Genomic DNA, 20,986 nt, shown 5'->3' on the forward strand with positions numbered 1-20,986 from the left:
TGTTTTTAACAGTTTTTGATTAGTGTCTTAATTGCACTTTGTAAGTTAGTTTTGCAAAATGTTTTATAATACAATACAATACAATCATTACTGTTATTACTTTACATCTCAATGAATGAATGGGTCGCAGTTATCAGATTGTCTTACCTCCACACGTATCTCTCATCATATTTGCAAATGTGATTAATCACAGTAAATGTGTACCAGTCATTGCTATGTCACTCAAATCATTTGACAACTGGGTCAACACATCCAGCTGCTGTCAGGCCACACAGGATTATACCATGAGATTTAGACAGACTGTCATATGTGTCACAGGACTGGCCTCTAGGTATCTGGACACCTCTCATCATGTTTGGCACAACATTTACATCATTAGTTCATCTGTCTGCCATCATATATGTACAGCAGTAGAGTGACAACAGTGATGGTGAACATAGCCAGTAAGTAATGTGACATTATCATATAGAATAATCTTATGTAGCATTACAGTGAGTGTCTGATAAGAAAACATAAATGCTCAGTTGCCATCAACTTCTCCCAGGTGTTCCAGTTGTGATAGTAAGAGGCAGAAAAATATCTAGTAGGGAATCAGCTCAACATTTCAGCAAGAGACTAAACTATCAGACCTGCATCTTGTTGGAAAGGTTGAGCCTGGCCCTGGAAACGCCCTCCAACCAACCCCCCGGCCCTCCTCTCTTCCTGGAAATCCTGGACAGCCACACTTGGTCACGACTGGCAGGCTTTTAGTTCTTCACACCTGGTTCTCATTGCATATGCAGATCTAATCTAACTAAAAAAACTAAATCTGTAGCGAACACAGCTGTCACTGTTCAACTGTCCAATAACATCCACCAAGCTACACAAACTGCGAGTTGACACATTCTCATATTGTTGAAGATAGTGAATTGGCCTCCTGCCAGCCCAGCAGCATGTTCCGTCCAGGTAGATCTGGACACTTTTTGTTTTCACAGTCGGTGGATCGTCAGTTTTCCACACCAAGCTGTCATGAGAGGTGTAAAACAGTAACGTCACACCTGTGCTGTGTCTGAAAACTGTCTGTGCTCAGCACATACACTCTTGGTGCTCAGATGGGCCTTGTCATTATGGATTTCATTCTGTTTGACAAGAGTATTCTGTGTGAGGCAGTGGAGGCCATGGGCACACAGCTGTGTAGAGCTGGAAACTCACCTCACATTAGTTGTAAAGAACAGTGATGTTGACTTATCACATTTCTAAAATAAAATGTGATCTACCATTTAAACTATTTTTTTTAGCAGGGAACTGAAACTAATGTGCAACTAAGGTGCATGGAAAGCTTATTTGTATAAATAAAGCTTACATTGGCTACTAGTCAAGAGTTGAAAATCAAACCAAATGTGCTACATTTGTATGAATGAGGCACATGCTAATCCTAAGCAACACACCTGTCTGGAAACATTTGTAAAACACCAACTATGAGACAGTGTGGTCAAACTATGATCAAGAATTTGACTTGAGTCTAAACGCAACCGCATTGAAAACTACCAGATCAATGTGACAATGAGTCTCCTGGATTCAAGGCGTCAGAGAAATGAGACATGGAGGCGTCCAGGTGAAATGACAGTCCATTTTATTGTTTCAGAACACAGCAGGCTACAGCATCCAGCTCCTCCCACTACCCCGCCCCTTAGTAACAGCAGACCAATAAGAGCCCTCCTCCACCCCCGTCCATCATCCACAGCCACACCCATCCAGCTAGGTCAGCTACACCCCCTTTGGAACAGCGGAGACACCTCAGTGTCCACCTTTAAAGCAAGAAAATAGCTTGATATTTGGACCATGATTTCCAATTCATGTTTTTTTTTATACAAAAGCTACACAATGTTACACTTGATCATCAGAATACAATTCAACTGATTAACTTTTTAGTGTTTGGACACCATTTAAAACGTGATCAAATTCTTTACTTGGATGGAGCATTACCACTAGAAAACTCAACACTACCAGAGAGACTTAAAATACAAGGGACTGCAAAAACAAGAGAGATGAGTATCATAATTCAGAATAATCATAAAGCAAGCTAGAATCAATCGGTACCATTACAGACTTGAGGAAAACAGAATAGAAAGTAACAACCAAAAAAAGAAAAAAAAAAAAAAAAGAAAAGAAAAAAAATACAGACATAAAAAGGGTTTTTAAAGTTCAACCGTTGAGATCTAACTCTGTGTGTCGTGTCAGGATTTGAAGTCAGCCCACTGCCGGGCCGAGAGACCAGAACCGCACTTAAATCTAGTTTGTCCCCATGGAGTTCCCGTAGACAGGAAACTCTGCTTGCTGTTGTTGAGTCGTCTTCAGGCACTTTCTGAAACCCCGCCTCCTCCATATGGGCGAATCACAATGCAGGTTCATCCAGATCACATGATACAGCTGGGAGGAGAGAAGGAAAGGAGCGAGGAGGAGAGAAAAAAAAATAAGTTGAGAGGAAGGAGACAAAGAGAACCCAGGCGTTGGTGAAGGACCACACACACAGATCAAATACCAAGTAACATCACACACACGGCACAACACACCGCTTTCCAATTAGTAGCAGTCTGAACATGCAGCAGCCGGAGTCAGTAAATCCACCCCCCCTCCCACAGCCATTTTATCCAGCCAGAAAACCTCCCTGCTGTTCGTGTCTCACTGTCGTCCTATTTATACATCTTCCCTAAGAAACAGAGTAGGGTAACATTCATTTGACCTAAAACAAGTGTGGAGACTCTTACCTAGTAGAAAGTGTAGTGTAATGTTGGTCGTGGTCTTGGTATTTACAGGTCAGTATCGAACCAGGCCAGTTGGTTGGAGTCGCCGGGCGGCAGGCCGTCTATCAGGTCCTGGGCGTGTCCCAGGTCAGGCAGCCCCTCTACAGGGGGGTAGTCCTGGCCGGGGTGGTGACCCCCGCCCAGATCGTGGTCCATCATGGGCTCCATACCCATCGAGTCCGCTCCGTAACCCCCCGAATGGAAGGAACGGTAGCTTGGGTCTGGGAGAGGGAGGAGTGGACGGAGGAAGAGGCAGGGGAAGCAGAGCATTTTGTTAGAGAGCATGTTAACACACCAAGCTGTCACACAGTAGTATGATCATTCAAACTGTCACTGCACAGCAGCACAACACAACTCAGTTTCCATCCTCCAGCAGTGGGCAAGGCAAAACTATGATGAACTTGGCTCAAACTAACTTGGTAAAGGGACTCTCAACTGAACTAAATTCATGGCTCAGTTCCATTGTGCACGCTACAGTCTGCCTTCAGAATATGGTGCTCCAAGATAAACACATCTGCAGTGGCCAGCTTATTTTTTTCCAATACAACTCCCACCAAGTATTGCAGGTCTTGATATTAGATACTGACTTTGTAGCTGGCTAGCTAAGAGCCAATTACAGTGGTTTGTGCTGGAGGTATGGAGAGCAGTGCAAATCAAAATGAACCAACCAACCTCACCCCTCGGCCTATTGATTACCACTCACAGTCTAAGGTCTAGGGCTGAAATCAATCCCCACCCACACTTGAAAGCATTGTTGCCCCTCTCTATTGTCTCAAGTTGCCCATGTATCATGACCTTTAATATGGCCAATCTTGTCTCAGCAGTGATGAGGATTGGCAAAGGGAGCCCAGTGACTGGAGTGTGGAAATGATATTCAGTTGTATGCCAACTTATTCAAGGGGTAGAGGAGGGAGGTCCAACTCTAGGCTTAGAGAAACTACCAGGACGGGACATTATCACAAGAGCCCAGAACTGAGAGGGCATTGCATGCACATCGGCACGCTTTACCCACTAGCTACAAAAATCTGACATGTTTATGTGTCGTAGCCCAAGTGTTCTGGTTCTGTGATATCCTTGTCCCCTCCTGTGTTTCTCCTGTGAGCCTCCTAGCCAGGCAGGAGAGCGGTAACTTACCTTCTTGTCTGTAGCCCAGAGGCTCTCCCTGAGCTCCAATGTCCAGACCCAACTCTCCAGTCTGCAGAGGAAAAGACAGACAGAGAGAGAAAGAGAAGGATTACAGTAACGGTAATGGTTAGATTTTTGGTAGCCTTTGAGAATCTAATGACATTCTACACACAGTATTAAACTAGAACCCCTTGCTGACTTTGGGTCAATTGTACTAAGCATCAATGCAAATGTGTAAATCAAGATAAGACACATCAAGCAAGTCAAAATAGGAGTGAGTATGTGTGTACAAGTATGTTGAGTATGGTTGAATGGTCAATTCAAAACCAGAACTGAGTACAAGTGCCTGTACACACCTCTGTGTGTGTGTGTGTGTGTGTGTGTGTACACCTCAATGTATGTGTATACCTCGTTCCAGGCCATTGGTTCCGTCCTGAAGAGGGAGCTGGTGAGTTCTACAGAGAGACGTTTCTTGTAGTCCTGGGGTTTGTCCTCTGACATGCGGAACAACACCGCTGCAGCATAGGTAGCTGTGGGGAGGAGGAAAGGTTAACCTTCTCATTCAAGTGCCTCAACTTTTGTTTTTAATCAGTGTGTTATTACAAATAAAGCCTCAATAATACAGCCATCACAGCTGAGATGGCATTCTTTACTGTGATTATGGTTATGACAGTGATGGGTCTCATATTTTCTGCAACACCGAGTCCCTGTCACACTAAAGAATGTCCTAGTCTTCTGGCTTTCATACAAAAGGTTACCATCACATGTGTGCTCTTTGAAAAGTTTTCCAAGTGCCTGTGTTTTATACAATCATAGCCACTCATATGGCACGGCTGGAATGCCTATTCTGACCATCTGCTTAGCTGAAAGCAGCCATTATGTGAATGATGGATGGCAGTTGGTAAGGGATGTGTGTGTGTGTCAGTGTGTACTTACCAACTCCCTCGTTGCGGCTGTGCAGTAGCTCTGTGAGTGGGGCGGTGGCTCCCTCGGCCTCGATGGCCTCAGCAGCCTCCTTGTCCTGGGCCAGCTCACACAGAACGCCTGCCGCTACACGCTGGATGTTCTCAATGGGAGAATACAACAGCTACACACAGAAACACAGAGAGTAGAGGGGGTTAGGATAGTTTTCTACGTTGGCACAATATTCTGCTGCTGCATGCTGGATGATCTGAGAAGATGGAGCAAGCAGAGACTCATGGAGGGGAAGGAGTCAGACAATAGATGGCATTACCAGGGGAGGTCTGGAACTCCAGTTTTATCGTTCAACAGCCATGTAAGACATTTTCTCTAACTACCTCTGTAAATATTCCAGCCAAAACTAGTGACCATTTTTTAATTTGCATGGTGGTCTGTGATTTTATTCAATCCAGAGTGACACCTCAGTAATTTAAACTATATTAGTGGCAGTTTAGAATTTCGGGATCATTTGAATGAATTTTTGCAAACACAGTATAAAGTTAAACATTTTCAGACTTAAGTCTACCTAGATTGAGGTATTATTATTTGGGTATGTTTTTAATAATTATGTATTGGAATAAAGAGGTGCAGATGTGTATGTGACAAAAATCCAATCTCTGGGCTCCACTGGTAATTTTTAAGATGTCTGGATCAACTTCTAAAACTACCGCCGCTGTGAGGCAACTGTCACTTTACCAACAACCCCAGGGAAAACTAATGGCCTCCAAAAAGGGCTTGAGACAGTGACTGGGATGGACTAAGATCAGGAGGGTGGTAGAGAGGATGATTAAAAATAAACAAAAGTGTGACAAAGAATGTGACAATTAGAGCCTAAGTGTGAAAGAAAGCATGAACATGTCACAAAAACAAGACTGGCTGGGCCTACGGCTGCCCAAAAGAATAACGGAAAACAAAAAAGTGACAACCTTAGTGAAAGTAAGAGTGAAAGAAAATGAAAAAAAGAAATAATTCAAAGAAAAGACAGGAAAAAAAGTTTAAGAATGAGTTTTACCTGTACAAAGAGTGGAATGGTGTTTAGTCCTCTGATGACTATTCTGTTGTGGACGTCTCTGGCCAGGATGTGGAGCGCTCCTGTGCAGCCTTCCACAATCTCCTCCATACGAACTCCCTCCTAATGACAGAAACACTGAATTAGTAAGATAATAGTGATGTTAAGAAAATCTGGAGACCCTCTGGACAGCCCTCCACCATCTCATCCATACAGGTTGCACTGTAGGAGCCCAGGATTTTGTGAGCAGGCAGTGGTGGGAACTATTGATCTCAGGTACAGCGGATGGGTTTACCAGTGAATATGTGCAGCGTCATTCTCATCACAAACTGTTGCTGTGTGCCATGCTGGTGTGTCTCTGTGTTGGTGTTGTTTATAGGTGGTGTATGTTTATGGGGCTAAGGTTAAGGGGTGCGTGTGTGTGTGTTCTCACCACAAACTGTTGCTGTGTGCCTCCCATACTGGTGCGTCTCTGTGTGTCTTGGTGTGCTCTGACCAGCAGCTGTACCAGTCTGGGGATGGCACCCTGCTCTCTCAGAGGGGCGTGGTTGGCAGGGCACAGCGCCAAGTTACGGATCAAACCGACTGTAGCCTAACGGAGGGAACAGAGGTTTACACACCAATTAAGCAGGCTTTAGATTTCTATTTTAGATCATTATTAGCATCTGACCCGGGACTAAAGCAGAAATTTAGCCGTTTTTGCCAACAGTACTACATATGAGTAATGTTCATTAAATATGTACTTTCTGTGAAAAAATACCACATTAAGCTGATCTCAGTGAATATAAAAAAGACAAAAATAGAACAAGAATGTAAGTCAAATGTGGTCAACATCAGCTGAAAAGTTTAAGTCCAGTCATAGGGAAACATTAGCTCTATTAAATCCAATTCATTTTCCATACTTGGAGACTTCCCGGACTGACTATTCTGTACTCACAAATACAAACTGTGGCATAGAAACACATTTTAAACATGATTTAAACAGATTCTTTTTTAATCCAGTGACATGAACAAAGCTCTAAAAGGATTCTCCTGTGTCCTGCAGGAAATATATACTAGAGGCCAGCCTATACGTAGCACTTGTCATCCAGTCATTCAGGTGAAAATGAATTTTGCAGTCTTTACACTGGACAGAGCCAAAACTAGCAACAACTGCAGGTGTGATACAGGCTGAAGTAGCTTACAGCAGGATGGCAGTGCGCTCTCAATGCACAACAGAACAATCAGCCCCAAGGTACCCAACAAAAATAAGCCACTAATGTGGATTAGAAGCAAGGTACAGTTATGTATGTTATTCAGAGGGATAAAACATTGTTAACCCAAATTTGGGCCAGTTATTAACTTCAAAGTGTTGTCATGTGCAAATTGATTTTCACTGGAAACACCATTAAAGGTTCTCCCACATAAGTGCCTAATTGGAATTAGCGCTTAGAGTTTAACCTCTGCTGGCAGGTCCCTGTGTGTGTCTGTACCTTAATAAGTGGCCAGTGTGACGGCGGATGCAGTAGTTTGACCACCACTGGCAGGCCGTAGTGCAGTCTGACAGCATTCTGGGCCATCTCAGCGTCCTGGTGTCGAGATGTGAGGTGACGCAGGGCACAGATAGCTGGTTCTGTGATGTCTTCTCTGTCTCCGGCCCGCAGCACTGTGCGAACTAACGCCTCAATACCTCCAACCTAGAGATGAACGGATAGTTTGGCATAAATGGTACATGGATAACTGGTTCTGTTTTACTGCATGATTAATAATAAAATTGAAACAAGTAACTCCTGAGAATATTGAAGTTTTAAGTGACCTTAAATTATCATTTCACACAAGGGGACAAATTCAAGGGCACTAACCAATGAAATACTTAAAACAAAATTGAGACCACATTCAGACTAGAGTTACTCACACTCAAGTAACAGAAAGGAATTTATTTCTTCACATATGATTATATTGTGCGTCAACTATTTGTGTGTGTACTAACCTGGCAGACCATCATCTTGTTCTTGTAGTTGTTACAGGTCAGATTAGACAGGATGCCAGCAGCACAGGTCACCACATTGATGTCGTCGCTGCCTAGTAGCTGGACCAGAGTTCCTAGGAGACCCTCCATTCCCTCCTAGAGAGATAGAAAGACAGTTGAGTAGTTAGTAAGAGAGGGAGGATGGGTAGACACTAACGTCCCTTGGTTTAAGTGTGTGCAAGCAGCGTTTTTCCCCCTTGTCTTTCTTGTAGTGTGATTTTCACAGCACTAAGAGCATGTGCTGGCTGGGTACTGCAAGTTCTAAGCATTTCAACTTAAAATACAAACATATTTCAAACATGTCTTCTTTAGTCTCATCAATAGCTGAAGCCATTACTAGCACTTCCCAAGTATCTACTGAACAATGCTAGTTAAAAAAAAAAGAAGAAACATTTCTAAGGTTGGTGCTGGGGCAGGTGCTTCCTCCTCACCTGTTTGGTGGCAGCATCTGATAAGTTCCTGAGAGTCCAGAGACAGTTCTGGACCAATCTCTGGCTGGGGTCTGTCAGGTGGAGTCCCAGGGCCTGCATACCTCCTGGAAAGAGAAAGATACAAACATGAAAAACATTAGAATGGTTTATTTGTTGCATGTGGAAAAAAATACAATAAATTCAAATCACTGAATTTCCTGTTGTTTGACAAAGTAGTAGCTTTCACAAATGCATTGAAACAATTAAAAAAGTAAAAACCAACATACCAGCCTCTACAATGGCAGGCTTGTTGCTGGAGCAGACTGACAGCACTTTGAGAACTCGACTGGTAGTCCACAACAGCTTCTCGTAGGTGTAAGTCCTCATAATGTTGACCAAGGCCTGGGGGCCACCACTGGCCAGGATTATCAACTACACAGAAAGAGAGGAGAGACGGGAGGTTAGATGTGTTCACTTTCTCATCATGTCCACTACGATTTGAGGGCTACCATTGCCTAAGATTATAAGATAGGAAAAGACAGATTAACTCCAGTTTTGGCCAAAACTCAAATGTATGTCAAATGTAATTCAAACTGCAAGATATTCATCACATTTAACGCAATTTAAGTGTCCAATTAAGAGCAATGTTGGTTCCCCAGCCTATATTAGAAGCAAAACGGGGACAGATGTGGGACCAAAACTGCCCTCAACCACCACAGTTGTAAAATAGACAGACAACACTGGGTGTCCTCAATGGTTGGGGCCACCCAACTTGCTAGAATATCAATTTGAGGAATGGGAGTAACACTTGGTAACATGCTCACCCCATTGTCCTAGACTCCCTCATTGCATCCCTCCCTCAAACCTCTCACCTTGCTTTCCTGGTTTCCATAGGCCAGTATTTGGAGACAGTCAGTGGTGATGGCCAGGAACTTGACATTGGTCTTGTTAAGCAGAGCCACCATTTTCTGTAGTCCGCCAGCTAAACGGACAGCCATCTTGGCTCCTTCCTGGTGCAGGAGGAGGTTGTGGAGGGTGGTGATGGCATAAAACAGGACAGAGTCCACTGGTGAACTGCAGAACAGAAAAACAGGATTATTAGAACTAAAACAGCCAAGTATGAATGTAGGAGGCTGTGGTGGGTGGTGATGGTACAGAATAGATTACTGTCAAATGAGGAACTAGAAAATACCCAGAACTAGATATTCTATTTAGTCCCTCAACCCCCGCACTCCCTACAGGTCTGTGGTGAGTTAACAACCAAATGGTTTATCCATATTTATTTTGTCACACCGTTGGTGGGCCACAGTGGCCATTATACATACTGTCCATGGTGATCTAGACCTTTTTTAGTTTAGTTGAATTATTCCATGAAGTTTATTTTACTAAAGGCCCTCTGCCACACATAGGACATCCTCCACTGCATTGACCCATGGCATGGCCTGGATACGAAACAAGCTTTCAATTTAGGCCAGAGAGTAGCAATTTATCGAGCAGTAGGAACTATATAAGTTATGAAAAGACAATTAATTACAACAAAATTAGGTTTTGACGAGGAACATAAAAATGTTTTTGACCAGGGACAGTGGAAACCGCTTTGGGACAGAAGATTTCTAAACTAAAAAAAGACTTCTGTGCTGGAGGTCATGACAGAGAAATGTAAAGTATTTGGCCAAACGGTACTAGGAAGCCTTACATTTCAGACTGAACACTGCACATCTACTTACATTCCACCCATTCCCACCATGCCGTTACTGCTGCCTCCTGAGTGCCTTCCCAGGTAAGCTACACCCAAGTAAACCCGTCCAAATCCAAGTATCTCTCCATCCCCCTCTTCCTTACCCAAGCATTTTAACCAGGGCTGGTATTCCTCCAGACTTGAAGATGGCCAGCAGTCCCTCTCTGTGATGGGACAGGTTGTGGAGTGTTCCTGCGGTGCAGCGAGCCGTCTCCACATCGTTGGTGTTCTGCATGGTCCTGACAATGGCTGACACCATCTGAGGAGAGCGCATGATGGCATGGCGCGAAGCTTCTTTCTTTGATAGCTGGTGGACCATCACCGCTGCCTTGTTTACTACAACCTGGAAGAGGGCAGAGACCGAAAGTTTAGGGAACGACAGTAGGCCATAATTTTCACAATTTTCATTCATCATCACCCTCTTTACATTCCCAGAAACTCCCAAAAAAGGAAAAAGCTCTAAGCTAAAAGGTTCAATCAACTGTCTTTCTTTAAACCTTAAACACTGGCTACAGTGCCTGGTTGTGTGTGTGTATCTGTACATGCATTGAGCCACTGATTGCTTCTCTCTACAGTTTTGGTCACTGGCATGCTCGACAATCTTGCATCATGCAAGTCGTTTGTCAGGCAACACCAAAGCCATTGTTTAAAAGAGTGATATGGGCATAGTGGCCATACTGGCATTGTAGCACTATTCTCTAGGTGAATATGCATGTGTTGATTGACCCATGCTCTACCTGGTCCTCATCGTTGAGCAGCTTGGTGAGTTCTGGTATGGCTCTGGTTGCCAGCTCAGCGTCGTCTTGGTAGTTGATCAGATTGACTACAGCGTGTTTGAGCATCTGTGAAGGCTCTGCCAGCCTCTGGACGTTGGTGGGGTGTGCTCCATCATACTGGGTAGAGGGGATCTGCATGCCCTCCTCAAGGGTCTCTGGGAACATAGCTGCACGCACCCGCTGGGCACGCGTCATGGCATACTGACCATCTATGTCTGGGACAGACAGAAGAACAGTCATTTTTTAATACAGGGCTACAAGTTGCTTTCTGGGCCACACACATCCAGGATTCTCTGTCTAGTAAACTCTTGGTAACTATGCCTCTACCCACCTTGTACTTGTTCCTGGGAGAAGTTCTGGTTGAAACCCTGCTCCCATTCATACAGGACCTGGTTGTCGACATCCTCTTCCTCAGGGTTGCCCTTCCCACTGAGGGAGGGAGCTGTGGTGGTGGCCCCAGAATGGATGCCTGAATCCAGGTAGGATTGTTGCTGCCAGTGACTGACTGCTGCCTTACGGTCTGGCTCCATGGCCATGTCGAGCTCCATCAGATCAGCTGAAAAGAGGCAGACATTAAAACATAAATTATACATTAACAAATAGAAACAAGTTTGAAAAAATCAATATAATTTAATCCACTTTACAGTGTAGTTCCATGACAATGGCTAGCTCTACAAGAGGAGATCAACAAATCCATGTGAATTCTCATTAACATACTGTCAAATCATTGGTAATGACATTGTAATGCAGAGAAACAGGTGAAATCTGCTTTGTGATCTCTTGGGACAATGTGGAAGTCTGAGTTCCATTAAGGTGAGCTGGCGATGCTTGACAAGCAGCAGGGAATATCAAATGAGCAGACTGAAAGCAGTTAACAGATTTAAATTTTCAACTACACAATTAAATGTTTGAATATTTCAAAAATTCTACAATTAGTAATTGCGGAACTAAACTTTAAACTACTGTGAGGTCCTGCATAGCTCAATGTGCAAAGCTTGGAATCATTACACTCAAGGTATAGTACGACTATGAATTAAAATGTCCCAAAACAGCATAAATTACTGAGCATATTGCTGCATTGATAGTGGCTGTTGGTTGTTAAGATTCATCAGACAGATATTTCTATATAAAAATCCCCACACGCTGTAATTTAAGAAACAAATCTAGCATATCACAACATATGAAAACACTTCAGTACAGGTGGTACATTCAGATACAATAGCAACATTTTATGACTAGCAGAGGACACTCAGTGGCTCATCAAATGTGGCTTACAAACACTGTACAGAATGGCTGGTCAAAACTGTTTTCCTTCTCATTTTATCAATTTTCCATGCCACATTTTCATACTTTGATGATATACATGTGATTTATCAGTAACGGGTGTATTCAAGCATATAGTTTGATTTTGCACTCATTCCAGGTCTCAATTTGAAATAAATATCAAATTTACTGTGGTCTAATGACTGCATAAATTTAGCCTGGGAGAAGAGACATTTCTGCACTGCTGCAGAGTTAAAAACACTGCCTACTAGTCGATGCAGAGGTACGTGTGTGTGAGAGAGAGAAATAGAGAAGATGAAAGTGAAGCAGTGGAGAGCAGGGAGGTGAATGTGAGTTTGAGTGTGTGTCTGAAAAATATTAACTCACCCTGGGAAGCCATGTTCCTTTCTCAAACCACAGCCGGCACAGCTTCCTGATCTGAAACACACAGGACAGAAAGCACAGTCAGTCAAACTGCCTTGCTTGCCTCTCTCCCTCCATAATTCCTTTCCTCTATCCCACTCCTTCCCATTCCTCTTTCCTTCCAGTCAAACATCAGGGATTTGATTACAACACAAAAAAAACAGAACACAGTGGGGAGAAAGGCAGAAAAACAGACTCTCCATTAGAAATTAATGGCAGTGCTGGCTCAAAAAAAGACCCTGACAAGTGACTTTCCAGTGCCTTATTTCCTTTCCTCCCTCCTCCCTTCCCTTGCTCTCCTCTTCTGTTCAAGCCAGACATGCAAACAGCAGCAGCTCACACACAAAGCCACCATTAAGTGGAGTAGCTAGCAACTACTTAGGTGAGGACGGAAGGAGGCAGGGGAGTAATGGGTGGAGAGAAGAGAAGGGAGAGAGAGAGAGGGAGGAGGGCAGACGCATTCCAGTGCTGGCTTTGAAGCTGAAACCACAACCCCACTCTGCGGGAAAGTAAACACTGGCAATGGCAGGAGAGAGAAGGAGAGGGAGCGAGAGAGGATTAATTTGAGGAGAAAAAAGGAAAATTGAAAGAGCGAGAGAGGCATTTCTAATGCATATTCTGAGATAAAGGGCTATGACTGAAACACAAAAACAGGAAATAGGGACAATGCAGGAGAAAAACGAAAAATCCCCTATAAAATGAGATACAGAAATGGAGGTTGTATATCCAGAGTCAGAAATCCTTGGGTCAAACCCCTTGAAAATTACATCCCTGGCTATTACAAATGGCAGATGAATCCAACAACAGAATGCAGACCAAATCCCTTGCAATCAGCAGCACACAGGCTCGGACATGTTCTGATATTCAAAAGGCACACTGGAGAAATAAGGGCAGGGCTACAGAGAGCCACGGATTAAGTGATTTATACCCATACTACCAGAGTGAGTTGAGGTGAGAGTGACAAGACGATATGAGTTTTCTGCAGTGAACCAAACCAGCTAGAATGATAGACCTTGCTGGCACAGCACTAAAGTTCTACTACAGACCCTGCTGTAGTCCACAAAAAGATATACAAGCTACTTCCTGTCCTTTAAAGCACACAAAAGCCATTGTTAGTATGGTTACATGACATTCATTTACATGGAAACTGTTTTGTCCATATTTGTTTAGCGTTGGTTGCAAACCTATACCCAATGTTTCTAATATGATGGCAGCCTTATATCCAAATGAGAACGGTTTAGTGCTACAAAACGCACTACAACCAAAACAGAAACAGACATGGAACCAAAATGAAAAAAAAAAAAAGAAAAAAGAAAGAAAATTACCCTCAACCACCACTGCTACAAAATGATCAGAGGCAGAACTGCAGAGGAAAAACCTTTGAAGGGGCACTGAAATCTGACATCATGTTTTGTCAAAGACCTGGGGCCTGAAAATATTTTTGAGCCATCAGCTAATGTCGATGCAGAAATCTTGAGCCACCGTACTAGTGGGATTGAATCCACAACACGCCAGTTTCCCTGTCACTCTCATCTGTATTGCTGTAGGATAGGTGTGAAGTGCCCAGCCATCAAAAACAATTGACCAACTGTTTGTTGGGGGAAGGTGTACATGTTACACAGTTGAACTGCCCCAAAAGTAGTGTTTAACTCCTCCCCAGATGAACCAATTGTTCTTCAAGTCTGATTTGGCCTAAACTTGCGACAGGAAACACAACCACATCTTCACTATTACTACCATAGCTACATGTCAACGGCAGATCTCTTGACAACAACCAGAACACCACCAGTGCACATATGACCGGTTCTGTAGGTAATAAAATGATAATCCGCATTTACATGGAGGTGCATGTTGCTCATCTTTTTAAATGTCATTCAGTAACGTCAAACCAGCCTACAGCAACACAAAAGGTCAGTCAATTAGGAATGCACTGATACCACTTGTCACTGTCCATACCAATTCTGATTTGAGATACTATACATTCTCAAATACAAATCTCTAATGTATCTTTGTGTTTGGAAAAGGCAGAACATTTTGCTGTTGTTTTGACATGAAAGGCTCTCTTGGTTTCAAGAACTCGACAATACCTGTGTGCCATTTTAGCCTGGTATAACAACATCCTATGCCAGTATTGTTGGTGGCGGATACCTACAGTCAACGCAGCTCTGACTACATAAGGCATCTTATAAGCCCAACACAAAAAATCAACAATCAATTGGAATGCTGGAGGAGAGGAGTATCCCTTTGAAATGAATGGGAGCTATGACAGTCAAAAAACTGAAAAGTCCAAAAAAGGGGGGAAAAAATCTTTGTTGGATCATACAAAATGATTGCCATCACAATCTTTTTGATGTAAATGGCTACTGAGGAGATAAAGTTTTTCTAGGTTGGTAAGCTTTTATCTACTTTAGCCCCTCATGAGCAGGAACGTTCCTGGCCATTCTGAAATCTCAGCTTAAGACCAAATGTGATTGGGCATTGTCCAGGCCCTGGGGCTTTGGTGCACCCTGCCCGAGGAGCTTACGCTGACAAAAAACACTGTCATCTTCTAAATTGCATCTTAAAAACATGTTTAACAGACAGCCTTTCCAACAATTGTTTTTTACCCATTTTATTACCATTGAATTTGCACATTTCATTCTATAGCACTGTTTTTAAATTACATTAAATGACATTTTTATTATTTCTTATTGGCTATTATTTATTTACCTGTCTGCAAAGCACCCAATTTTGGAAGGTGTTATATAAATAAAACTATCCATCGTGTGAAAAGCAAGAGGTAAAAACGGTGAAGACTAAAGGCACCCCAACAGAGCAGCTGACATACAGAAAATATATATATATGCAGCTAGGCAACTAGTGGTAAAGTCTGTCTCAGCCATGAGTGTCAATGAGTCAGTAGGAGTTTGTCGAGTTAAATGGCTGTCCACATGCACACACACAAGCACAGCTCAACTACTGCTCTGAATTACTTCCCTCCTCTCCTTCTCTCACACCCACACCGCCCCAGCTCAACGGTGTCATTAAAACACAGTCTTGAGTCAGGCTGTAAAACTGCTGCCTCTAACCACAAACGCACCAACTCACATTCACTGTTCACACGCTATCCTCCCAGCTTAGCCCAGGCCTGCCCTCACATAACCTAGCCTGGTTCTAATGGGAGCCATATGTCCCATACTAAGCCTGCATACAAATCAAACATACAATCAAAGCACACAGTGGAACCATTTATCATTACACTGGTGGAAAATGTGGCTCTTTACATCTGGCTTTGGAAACCTCTAGCCAATGATATAGTTTTTTGATGGGCAAACAAGCAGAATCTGGTCTCCAATCCAGAGACGCAAATGGCATGCTTTATCTAAAGCCAGATTCTGACCGGTAACAAAAAAAAACTCCTTTCAGAGCTCCTGGATATCAGGCTAGGCAGCCTAGCCACAAACATCTCCTCAACCAAAGCTTTCTTTGAAGCCAGATGTGAAACCCCATGTGTAAAAAGATCTGTGCCTGGTCCAAATAGGAGTCGTATATTGATACAGAGCCATCAGTGAGTCAGAGAGACCTGGAACCAGCTGACTAATGACTGAGACACCACAGTCATCAGAGCTACATGCCTGCCTTGTGCAATCTGTGGGGTGGGTAGATGTGTGTGTGTGTTGGAAGGGGAGAGGAGGTGAAGGGCAAAGCCACGCCACTCACACCGAGTGAGTTTGGTGGCACCAACACATATAGAGGCTGAGAGATCATCACACTCAAACTTCTTGGCACACACACACAAATGTGAATTTAGAGAAGCAGGTAATGTGCATGCACACACACAGCTGTAAGAAGTGAGTGTAACCACACCACCACTGCCCCAGGTCAGCAGCCACAGTTTAATGATAGGCTTACTGTTCCAGTACAGAGCTGGGTGCACTGGAATAGTGTGCTTCAGTCTGTTACACTGCCACTGGATACAACAAAGAAAAATACGGCTGCACATACAGAGAGCTCTGGTCAGAGAGTTCACTTTGTCATGATCATTTCCACGGGTCCAAGCAAAGTTTCTGGGATAGAGTAACATCCCCGTATCTTAGAATCCAGCTGCGAGGAGACAAATATTTCCATTATATAGATTGATTCTGATGCTGCGTCGCAGAACAGAAGAAGTTACAGTATGGGGAATATATAGTTTTTAACATCTAATTACATAGACAGCTCTAGTCAAAGCACAGCTGGGATCAGGACAATACACAAAAGCAGCAAATTATTAAGGGAAAGGGCAAGAAAAAAAAACAGGATCTCAATTAGGAACGAACAGCAGCAGAGTGTAAAAAAAAAAAAATCACACCACAGGTCATGAAGTGGATCTGAACTTGTGATGTCTCAGGTACATGATATGCACCTTGGCCCCCTGAGCCAACAGGATGTCCCACACATAGGCCTTGCTAAAGTGCATGGAGGGCACTCCAACCAGGATTAAGCAGTAAACCAGATGACTGAAAACTATCATGAAATAGCCTAACTTCAATTTGACTCCTAAAAAACAGGGTGATCAGTAGGTTATGACAGGTCGATACAGGACTCAATATAGTTTGACTAATTATCCAAAACATCAGCAGTGTGAAAAATTATGTGTAAGCTTTGTGGGAAATCTTGCTTCTCTAAATACCCTGCAGGAGAGGAGAAAATAAACAACTGGAATTGCAGTAACGCAGGCAAAAGAGCTACTGAAAATTCACATCCCTGCTCTCTCTATTTATTGCCTACTCTTCTCTCCTCTGCTGCCTTTAATTTGTGGAAAATTTAAGGCAGCATAGGAGGGCTAAAAACTGTATTTATTCAGAGTTGGATTTCAAAGCAGCTAAGCACATCTGAATTCCCAAAACCCATCTCCTTTATCTGAAAAACTAAAAAGCCAGTCTGTCAGCAAATCTGAGCCAGCATGCCCCAAAGCGAGCTCAGGTGAGCCTTGAGATTCACTTCATGTGTAAAGAGGATCAAGGCCAAACTATTACATTCCCCTTAAAAATCAGCCTGTAACATACACATCCTTCAAAATTAACAAATTTTGCCTCTTGGTCTGCAGCTATTTGTTGTTTCATTGTTTTTTATCCGAAAGGTACCGGGCCATCAAAAAGGTTTGAGAATGATCCATAACATTTAATACTACATGCAAAATTAACCTGGATAGAAAAATTACCAAGGTTAGGGTTAAAAAACAACTTCACCTAATTGTATTCATTCAGAGTAGGCTTTCAAAGAGCTACATCCATCTGAACTCCTGCATAGCCCATTACCTCTTAGTGAAAGGCTAGAGTGGGTTCTATGTCAGTGCTGGCGACTATGTCCCTGTGTGTAAATGACCCTAACAAGCTGTATTATCAGCGCAGGCAGACAGACAGGAGCTGCCACGGGCTTCAGTGTTAGCAACATAATGTGCAGGGTCAGCAGCCCTCGCTGCTAGCTGGCAACAATACACTGGAGCTCAACGCCTGCAGCTGCTGCAATGTTTGGTCTGTCTAGAATACAAAACCCTGGAAGCCTATGGAGAAACATCCATGCAACATCCATATGGGGAAGGTCTTTTTTTGTCCTGGATAATATTTCAAGAATGTGAACGAATATCTGAAATGAAACATCATGTATTTGAATATAGGTTAAAAACATAACAAACCCATATATCTGAAAATTAGATTCAAACTAAATGTGAAAACTGTCCATTTACAGGGAGAAACACAAGTAATTGCTGGTTTACACTTTAAAATTGGAGCAAAAGGACTTAATTGATTACTTGGAGTAATCCTTTGGAGGTGTATCCTCCAAAAGGATTACTCCAAGTAATCAGGCAAAATCGGTAATTAGGATATTGTCCAATTCTTGACGACAAATGGGTGCTAAGCTGAACCCTAACGTTAATACAGACCGAATTATCTCCCGTTTTCCAATACAGCGGACACCTTTCCCTGATAGCTTTCCTCTATGGAAAATATATTTCTGCAAAATCTAAATCACCTTTCAGCAATTATCTCATTTTGCTTTTGCATATGTTATATCTGGCACAGCGTTACAAGTTGCATACAACGGAGTATTTTCATAGGCGCGATGGGGACACAAATGTGGGTCGCGGGGGATCATAGGCCCACAAATTATTATTAAGGTATTGGTATATAAAGCTACTGCATACAATGTGTTAGCAGTCTTCACCTGCTATCTGGTGGATCAACTCGAATTATACCACTACCGGTCGGATGTAGCCTACACCTACGCTTCCGTCCTAAATCCTTATGTGCCGTTACACTAAAGTACTTCAGCCGTTTACGTCAATTAAATAGCGTGTTCGTCAGTTTTTATAAAAATCCCCGAACCAATGACAACAAAACGGAAGACAGGAACAGCAGAATGACGAATAACCTACAGGATCTTTAAACCGATCTTGATAACAAGCCGAGGACCAAAGGCAATTCAGTGCGGTTTGCGGGGCATAAAAACACCGCGGGCCGATGTCATTACTCCATATCGCTGTTTATTCTTCATGTTAAATTACCCAGACAAGAATAAACCACAGTTTTGATTTCCTGGATGCACACTAGCCACAAAGTCTGGTTCCGCTGGATAAGACGTCAAATCCTCCAAATGCAGTTTCATCTCTCCGCACCTGAGGGTTGATGCAGCATCCACTCCAGCTGTACCAAAATAGCAAAACCACCTGATTAGGTTTATGCACCCTCATTTTAAATACACGAGACTTCTGACTGAACTGGAAAAACATCTTCGCATTGTCATCCAGTTCCGCGGAGCCAAATATGTGAAGGGTTAAACAAATGCACGATTAACACAAACTAAACATCTGGTTATTTAAGCCGATCCCATGTGTTCTTTTCTATGTTGGCCGGCTGGAGAGAAGCAGTTAGGAAACCAACCTTTTCCTTTAGTGACCCCCAACACTAACACACTCCTGGTTGTACAAAGGTAGCAAGGGGGTGAGTAAACAGCCAATAAAATATAGTCTAATAAGACAGATCAACACATGCCTAGATATCCGGAGACCTTGATGTGAGCTGCCTGTGCCCCCCTTTCCCCACAGCTGCTGGCCGCCCCGACTTTCCTACTCCAACACCACTGACTCAAATTTCACACTCTGGCTCCTCCTCGTCTTCCTCCCAAAGCACAACGGCCGAGAGGAATTTGTCGGTCTTTGTTTAAAAGGACGAGTGGAAAATCACACGACCCATTTACAAAAAATAAACTTTAAATCTAAAACATAAATATAAGTTTGTGGACATTCCGCCTGCACCTGAAACTCGATGTAACGCTAAAATCAACTTGCTTTCTGGATTGCGAAGTTCCAACTAAACTTTCGACAAAACTAACGCTACTTCACTCGTTTTCTGAACTTAAACGGTTTATAGAAACTATCATCCAGACCAGATACAAATGGTTAAAATATACCTAGATATACGTGTGTACCTTCACTCCAAATAACTAAACCAGCTGCAACAACAACAACCGACCAAAAGGTGAAACTCTAGTCAAGCAAACATGAGTCAGAATAGTGGAATGTAGCCAGAAGCACAAGTGTGCTAGAAGTAAAGCTAACTAACCTTAGTTATCGTTAGCTAACGTTAACCATTCAAACAAGCGAGGGCATAACATTGGCGTTATTCCCAAATCCCGACCGATGTTTCCGAAGAAACTGGGCGTTAATTTAACCCAGCGAATACATCTGCCGTCTGTATGAACTAGCGCTAACATTGTAATCTAATAAAAACAATGAGTATCGTCGGTAAAATAGGCATAGTCCCACTAGGCGGTGGCTGGCTTATCCCAAATATCTGTCGTGAAACCAGCTGGCTCGCTAGCTGCAGCAGCAGCAGCATCCCCGGCCGCCCCACACACAACAACCGACTCCATTCCTGGCATTCAGCAAGAGCTCGAAATGAAAAGAGGGAGAAAATGTGGAGAGCCCATAGTTTGAATGTTGAAGCCTACCCTTGTCAAAACAGCAAGTCCGTCCAGTCGGATATTGGACAATAAAAACCAGTTTCAAATGGAAAAAGTCAGGGAAAACGTGAAGACAACCGTCAGCGGGGAGCGCTTGTCCACTCCCTCCGCAGTCTGTCGATATTACCTTGGCCGGAACAGCAGAGTCTGGGAATTTAAGATGGCGGCGCTACCTTATAGACCGGAGAACGCCTCCAGCGGTCATATATCCTGCCGTACGCTGGTATAAAATAGATACTAAATGAAGCATTTGTTCAATTTATGTAAATTCAACACATCTTAAAATATATAATTATCCACAATTACGATTATATCCAATTGTCGTGACTTTATTTGGTCCAATGAATGAAAGCTGACCAAAAACAGTGTCGACGAGATGAGTATGAATACACAATTGAATGAAGTTCCGGCAGACTAGAAAAGAGAAATCCGATTCCTTTTCCCAGCTCAAATCTTTTGGACTGTGCAGTAATAGTTAATTTATTTCACCTATACAAAGTGATGGAGT

At 43.0% G+C, this 20,986-nt stretch overlaps 1 protein-coding gene across 1 annotated transcript; it reads right to left on the reverse strand.

The window, feature by feature from the left end:
• Positions 1 to 1,595: 1,595 nt before the first annotated feature.
• Positions 1,596 to 20,609, reverse strand: ctnnb1 (catenin (cadherin-associated protein), beta 1). Its single transcript, XM_071911774.2, has 17 exons — positions 20,467 to 20,609; positions 12,460 to 12,510; positions 11,141 to 11,365; positions 10,771 to 11,024; positions 10,138 to 10,376; positions 9,168 to 9,369; positions 8,583 to 8,727; positions 8,317 to 8,420; positions 7,847 to 7,981; positions 7,350 to 7,553; positions 6,311 to 6,469; positions 5,881 to 6,000; positions 4,845 to 4,995; positions 4,317 to 4,438; positions 3,918 to 3,978; positions 2,748 to 3,004; positions 1,596 to 2,409 (listed from the first exon to the last, which is right to left on the reverse strand). The coding sequence occupies exons 2-16, from the start codon at positions 12,470 to 12,472 to the stop codon at positions 2,790 to 2,792; spliced, it is 2,349 nt and encodes a 782-aa protein (XP_071767875.1). The 5' UTR covers positions 12,473 to 12,510; positions 20,467 to 20,609; the 3' UTR covers positions 1,596 to 2,409; positions 2,748 to 2,789.
• Between the last annotated feature and the right edge of the window lie 377 nt (positions 20,610 to 20,986).

Source organism: Centroberyx gerrardi, chromosome 12, assembly GCF_048128805.1.
Source record: "Centroberyx gerrardi isolate f3 chromosome 12, fCenGer3.hap1.cur.20231027, whole genome shotgun sequence".
Classification (NCBI taxonomy): domain Eukaryota; kingdom Metazoa; phylum Chordata; class Actinopteri; order Beryciformes; family Berycidae; genus Centroberyx; species Centroberyx gerrardi.